Source organism: Ochlerotatus camptorhynchus, unplaced genomic scaffold (genome assembly GCF_037179485.1).
Source record: "Ochlerotatus camptorhynchus isolate MF236.1 unplaced genomic scaffold, CSIRO-AGI_Acam_v1.1 ptg000097l, whole genome shotgun sequence".
In the NCBI taxonomy this organism is placed as follows: domain Eukaryota; kingdom Metazoa; phylum Arthropoda; class Insecta; order Diptera; family Culicidae; genus Ochlerotatus; species Ochlerotatus camptorhynchus.
In genome coordinates, this window is record NW_027040587.1 from 907264 (window position 1) to 914630 (window position 7367).

At 41.9% G+C, this 7367-nt stretch overlaps 1 protein-coding gene across 1 annotated transcript; it reads left to right on the top strand.

The window, feature by feature from the left end:
* Positions 1-4637: 4637 nt before the first annotated feature.
* Positions 4638-7062, top strand: mIF2 (mitochondrial translation initiation factor 2). The gene is made up of 4 exons (XM_065219021.1): positions 4638-4755; positions 4824-4959; positions 5018-5780; positions 5842-7062. The coding sequence occupies exons 1-4, from the start codon at positions 4727-4729 to the stop codon at positions 7020-7022; spliced, it is 2109 nt and encodes a 702-aa protein (XP_065075093.1). The 5' UTR covers positions 4638-4726; the 3' UTR covers positions 7023-7062.
* Positions 7063-7367: the final 305 nt, after the last annotated feature.

A 7367-nucleotide genomic window follows, 5' to 3' on the forward strand; every position in this document is an offset into this window, starting at 1 on the left:
CTTTGGTGACTAACCTGCTATTGCATCTTTTCAGTGTGCCACATGGCAACACCACTAGTACTGGATTGTACCACATGGCAACACTACTACCATAGAGGTAACTCTAAGACCACTGGGTCCCGAAGAAAATCATTATTATTTTTGGCTCACTCAGTACCAGAACAACGGTCCCGAGCAGTCCCAAGCTATTTCACTCACCCCTGCATGTTCTGCATGAATCCACACACCCCTGATGTTATCTGTCAAACTTTCATAGCGAATCAAAACAAACATAGTGTAGTAATAGAATTTCAACTAGAATAGGGTACGTTAATCGTTTGCTTGGGACCAATAGGCTACTAAAGTGGTGAGCCAATTTAAAATCGTTAGTTTCGTATTGATTGTTGCTACTACCATAGAGGTAACTCTAAGACAAGTAGGTCCCAAAGAAACGAGCTCAACTTTTTGGCTCACCTCTGGTACTATCTTCGGTCCCAAGCTTGTCGAATCACCCCTCGAAACATAGGAAAAACCAATCACCCCTTATTTTATCTGTCAAACTTTCATAGCGAATCAAAACAAACATTGCGTAGTACTAGAATTTCGACTAGAATAGGGTACGTTAATCTTTTGCTTGGGACCAATAGGCTACTAAAGTGGTGAGCCAATTTAAAATCGTTAGTTTCGTATTGATTGTTGCTACTACGCTACTACTAGATTGAACTAGCATTTTCACCAAATGTACTAGAATGTTTTGGTTCTATCTCTTTCACTCTACTCAAAACAGAAATGCATAAAAAATGACAAAATGATACGCACTCTTTGCACACTGTCAAAGAATCATTGTACACAAAATCAACTTTGTTCAAATCAAAACAAAAAAACTAACCCATCTGGTGGATGATGGCACAAGCTTCCAAGAAAATTCTATTACAGTGAACCACATTATTTAAATGGATTTCTTCGCCAGTTAGTCGTCTGTCACTTCGTTTGTGGTTTTAGCATAGAGGTAACTCTAAGACCACTGGGTCCCGAAGAAAATCATTATTATTTTTGGCTCACTCAGTACCAGAACAACGGTCCCAAGCAGTCCCAAGCTATTTCACTCACCCCTGCATGTTCTGCATGAATCCACACACCCCTGATGTTATCTGTCAAACTTTCATAGCGAATCAAAACAAACATAGTGTAGTAATAGAATTTCAACTAGAATAGGGTACGTTAATCGTTTGCTTGGGACCAATAGGCTACTAAAGTGGTGAGCCAATTTAAAATCGTTAGTTTCGTATTGATTGTTGGTTTTAGTGTGTGTGTATTAATGAATTGAAAAATTTCGATGATCGTCCATTTCGAAAATCGAGTTATTTTTAATGATTTTTCTCGATTATCCGGAACTTTTCTACACGATTAGTAGCTATCTAGTGGTGCTAAAGAATGGTATCAAAAACCGATTAGTTTGCGTTTTGGACACAGGCCCATTTCAAATGTTAATCGAGATCTAGTTAGAAATTGGCGTTGACGAGAGCTCTGTAACTCTTTACTCATATGGAGAAATCTCATATGTAACTGTCAGTCTATGTGTGAAACATGGCGGACTTTTTCTTACTCTCTCACTCCAACGCAAAACCCCATAAGGAACTGTCAAAATGTGTGTGAAGAAACGTCACTTCGGGACTGGTGTCAAGGCGAATAATTTGCCCGGAATAGATTAGACACGAACCATCTCATACATTTTAGGATACACATTTTTCGCAAACACGGCGGCAGATGTCAGTATTTTGCTTTGATCAGAAATGTGATGGTAAATTCGTAAATGACGATAAATTCTCTGTTGAAATTTGCCATTTTGCGTCTACACAGAAAAAAAAGTTGTTGAATATTACATCCAAACTGCTGCAACCAGGTCAATCCATCGGTTGTGTAATATAACGTTGTACGATGTACATCGATTTTGCGAACAAAATTACATCCATTGATGTAATATTGTATCTGCTTTTTGCTATTACATCATTATTTCATACATCAGCTTGAATTACATTGGTCGATAGTACATTTTTTTTGCTGTGTAGTGTAATTTGTGCAACGCCAGCACCATCATGTTGTCAAAGAGGGTTTTAAAGTGGGGAAGTCGGTGTTGCCAGCGCTTAAGTCGAATAGGAATCTTTACTCAAGTTTTGACAGAAGTTTAGTTCGAGCCTGAACCTCTGTTCTTTGTGATGGTACTTTGTATGGTCATTCATGTCGGTTTGTCGGTGGTCACACTCCTTCAACCGTTTAAAAAGCGGGAGAACGAAAGAGATGACAAATTCTCAGGGCTTTACATATTTACATCTCATTGATGGCTGTTCAGTAGGCCGAGTTGACAGCACATCCTGCCTCTGTTTCCAATCCGTGACGAACCGAAAAGTAAAATATTTGTAATCGGTGATATCATGCCGATATAAGCATTATACCCCGTTCACATTACAGCGTATATCACGTGATATACGCTGTCTTGCAATGAGCACTCATACATCAAGTTTTCACTGGAAATCCTATGTATGAGTGCTCATTGCAAGACAGCCTATATTACGTGATATTGGCTGTAATGTGAACGGGGTATTAACATCTTCAAAGGATCATCACCCATCGCTCCAAACATGTTCTGCAGTCTCATTGGTGGAAAAATGACAGCACAGCGAACAAAAAGTAGTCTTGTTGTTCTTACACACTTAGAAATTATTACCGTATTCGGTAATTTTTTACCGAACTTTCAACAGCTGAACGTTCGGTAATCAGTTCGGTAATCGAAACGATTACCGAACGATCGGTAAACAGATTTACCGAACTATTCAGTAATTTTTTACTGAACTAAATGAAAATTTCTTGATTTTGTGTATTTTTTGTTTTTTTTTTCCGGTGAATTAAAATTTAAATCTTTTTTTGCATTATTATTTACGAGATTTTATTCAACAGTAAACATCTAGGTAAAAATATATTTTAAAATAACATATATTGCTCACTGGAGTATTTTTTCGCAGGTGGCTGCTTCCATGGGGATGCCAGTCCAGAAACATTGACTGGAACCTGATCCCGAAAGCACAGAATTCCTGGCTGTGTCTGAAGAGCAATCATCAAAATGAAAGAAATAAATGTAATTATCAATCTCATTAGGAATATTTAATAGATGCATTATTCATCTGTATTTGCGAACATACTTACATTGTTTTCACTTAATTTTCCGGTCACTTTCCACTGTTACTGTTTACTTTAACACTTGATATAAATATGACCGTCTTTCGATTGACAGTCTGGAATTATTTACAGAAGTTCGGTAAACGTTTCTGTAATTTGCAGTTTGTTCGGTATTTTTTAACCGAATTCGGCGTTTGCTTTGTTTTACAGTTCTTACTGTACTCTTTTTAATGAAGTTCGTCAATATAAAAGCCAGATTACCGTCACTTCGGTAAAACATTACCGAATGTTGGTAAAATTATTTTTATTTACCGAAAAATCTGTAATATTCTTCATTTACCGATTATTTTCGGCAAAAAATTACCGAACAAGGAAAACGTTGCTGAGTGTGTATTGTAAATTGTTAATCAAGTAATTAAAACATGGGACATCTCTGATTTGGGTGTGATTGTTTTGATAAAAAAGTGCGCTAAATTTCATCTCTACCGAGGGGGCACCAAAACCACAAAATTACCTTGCATACGAGGGTATTCATTGGATGAAAGGGACCGTGAAAGAGGACACTAGAATAGAAACTTTTTCTTCCGACAGATTCATCTTAGTATTCTTCTTTGGTACTGGTACTAATGTGTACCACGACCCGTCTGCATGCCATGCCATCGATAAAATATGCCAGAGCTGTCGACGAGATTGTCATATCCACGCTTACAAGAGAAAAGATCAGGCGGGAACTAAGCGAGAGGCTGAATATGAAATGTCCACTCCCGATGTTTCACCGTGTAAGATTGCTGCCATGCAGAAACAGGACCACAGCCTGCGAAAAATGTAAGAAGTGAAACTGAAAATTAATGTACCTTTATAATCGAGACCATTATTATTATTACAACTTGATCTGTGGATTCCATCCAGTAAATATTCAGTTCCAGTCATTGTGTCATTTACATAATTTAAATCAATCTGCAATTGGTGAGTTATTTCAATGATCATAATTTTATTATTCCTATTTATAGGTCTCATCTACATTACAACAGTGTAGAATACATCTCGGAATATATAATGTATTTTTTTTTTATAAATTATACCATACATTGAATTGTATTTTTTATTCGGGTACTCATGGAGTAGCCATGAGGATCCCCCATAACAGGCCTGGCTACGTACAATATTAACTTTAATCGTTGGACTAGACTGTCAACATCAATACTGCTAACCCACCGTTCGATTCGCGGTAGAGAGCGAATGAAGGTAATCGAAATTTTGATTGCCATATATACATGGGACTTATTCAGAAAGGACTCCAGAATGTTGGGTTATTTTTTCTAAGCGTGCAGGAACGCAGCCAATCCGAGCACTTTTGGACAACTTGAAGCTAACCTTTCTCTTGCGCATGCTAACCTTGCATCAGCTGTGCCGGCAGTCGCTCGCGAAACGTCAAAATCAGTTGTTTTCTGGCCGATCAAAACAAAATCACATAACACTCGTGCAGAAAATAAAAAGTTAATTTTCCGTGATTTTTCAGGAAAAAATCAGTAAAATAAATTGTTTAATTTTCCATTAAGTGACCAATCGATCGATGTTTCACGTCCGCTCAGTGATCAATAGGTAAATCCATCGAAATAGGCGTCCCAACTGTTGACCTACTTTTCCACACCCTTTTCGCCCCCTTCAAGGTTAGTAACCAACGAAATCATCCGGTCCAAAGCGGAGTTCTGGCGGCGATCCACCATCCACAATGGCTGTTTACAGAAACGGTTCTTCCAAACGAGTGCCTGCAGTCAGAAGCGGCGGAAAACCGCCGAAGAGAAGGTATGGCAGCGGAATATAGTTTGTGTTTTGATTTTGTCAATGAGATTTTCGATTTTAGAAAGCACCCCGCGTGATTGAGTTTGCAGCGAAGAAGAAAAACAAAATCCAAACCAGCGGAGTGGTGGATGTTTGGCGCAATATGACCGTTGCCGAGTTGGCTAAATCGTGCCAGCTGGAACTGGAGCACATCCAGGAGGTGATGCTGTACGTGAAAGGCGCGGGGAACATCGATCCGGAGACTCGATTGGAGGATCAGAAAATTATCAAGGACATTGTGACCAAGTGTGGGCTGAAGATGAAAATTGTGGCCGCTCCAAGTACGGCAAAGGAAGAAATTAAGGACCGGGATGTCCTGCCGAGGCCGCCACCGCCAGCGGAGAACTTGAAAGAACGTCCACCGGTGGTGACGGTAATGGGACATGTAGACCATGGCAAGACGACGCTGTTGGATTCGCTCAGAGGTGCTTCGGTAGCCGCTAGTGAAGCCGGTGGGATCACGCAACATATCGGTGCTTTTACAGTGGAGTTGGATAATGGTGAGAAGGTTACCTTTTTGGACACACCGGGTCATGCTGCTTTCAGTGCCATGCGAGCTAGGGGAGCCAATCTGACCGATATCATTGTGCTGGTCGTGGCCGCCGATGATGGGGTTATGGAGCAAACCAAAGAGGTGCTATCTCTGGCAAAGGAGGCCAATGTTCCCATCATAGTGGCCATTAATAAGATTGACAAGCCGGGATCCAATCCGGATAGAGTGAAGAAGGAACTGGCACAGCACGGGATAGCGCTGGAAGGTTTCGGAGGAGACACGATTGCCGTCGGTTGGTGTTGCATGTTCCTAGCAGATGTTCATCGGGTGGTCTAATTGCTTTTCTATTTTAGGGGTTTCCGCCTTGCAGGGTATCAATCTGGAAGAATTGACCGAAGCAGTCAGCACTCAAGCCACAATGATGAGTTTGAAAGGGGAATATGCCGGTCCGATGGAAGGAGTGGTCGTCGAATCCAAAATCGATTCCCGTCGGGGGAAGCTATCTACTGCAATTGTCACACGGGGAACCCTCCGGAAAGGAAGCGTGCTGGTTAGTGGCTTAGGGTGGGCAAGGGTGCGAGGGCTTTTCGATCACGCCGGTCAACCAGTGTCCGAGGTGACCCCCGGAATGCCTGTGGAAATCCTCGGTTGGCGAGAACTCCCCTCAGCCGGGGAATTAATTCTAGAAGTCGAATCCGAGAAAGTCGCCCACTCGGTGATGCGATGGCGAGAGGCTCAAGCCATGCAGGAAAAGGCTGAAAGTGATAAGGATGCCATCCTGGTGAAGCAGATGGAACACGATGAAAAGTACAAAGCCGAGAGGGAGAAGCAGCGTTTGTCCGGATTCTACCGGAGGCGAAACAAAGGACCGCGACCGAAGGAATCTGCTCCGGACGATCCGACTCCTCGGGTAAATGTCATCATCAAAGGCGATGTGCATGGTTCGGTGGAGGCTATTTTGGATGTGCTGGAAACGTACGATGGAAATGAACACTGCCGCTTGGATGTCGTCCACTACGGTGTGGGTGATGTCAGTCAGGGGGATCTAGAACTGGCACGGCTTTTCAACGCTGTGGTTTACGCATTTTCCGTTAGCGTTCCAGAGAAGGCAAAGGATGTGGAAATCAGACCGGTGAACATCATTTACCGGTTGGTGGATGATCTCAAGAAGGAAATTAATTCCAAACTGCCGCTGGTGGATGAAGAGGAGACTGTGGGCGAAGCGAACATTCTGCAGTTGTTCGATATCAACGAAGGTCGGAAGAAGCTGACCGTGCTGGGCTGTCGTTGTACGAAGGGTATGCTCAAGAAGGCTTCCCAGTTCAAGCTGGTTCGCAATGGAGAGCTCCTAACGACCGAACTGGAACTGGAGTCGATGAGGCATCTCAAGAATGAGGTTGACACGGTCAAGAAGGACGTTGAATGTGGCCTGCGATTTGCCGATCAGGAGATAGAGGTGAAGGCAGGCGATACGGTGGTCTGCTATAAGATCAATCAGATGCCACAGGAGACCGATTGGGATCCGGGCTTTTAGGTGTTTGGAGGAGTGTGTAGGAAATAAAAAAAAAATTGCTGCCAGCTATGGTAAGTAAACTTTGAATGAATGCAATTTGATATCACCATCCTTGGTTGAAGTGGTTGTAGATGGCTTTGGGAAACTTTTCGATTTTTTAAGGATTCATGAATATGGTAAATGGCGGCTGAGACATTACCTTTACCTATTATTGTTGGGGGGGGGGGGGGGGGGGGGAGATTTACTCAGATTTTTAAATGATGAATGATGAATTAACTGCAGTTACTCATAGCTTGTGAGTAATTGCAGTTTTTTGACGTAGGACTACGTCTTTGATTTCTATATGGGGGTACACTTTGTGAAAAC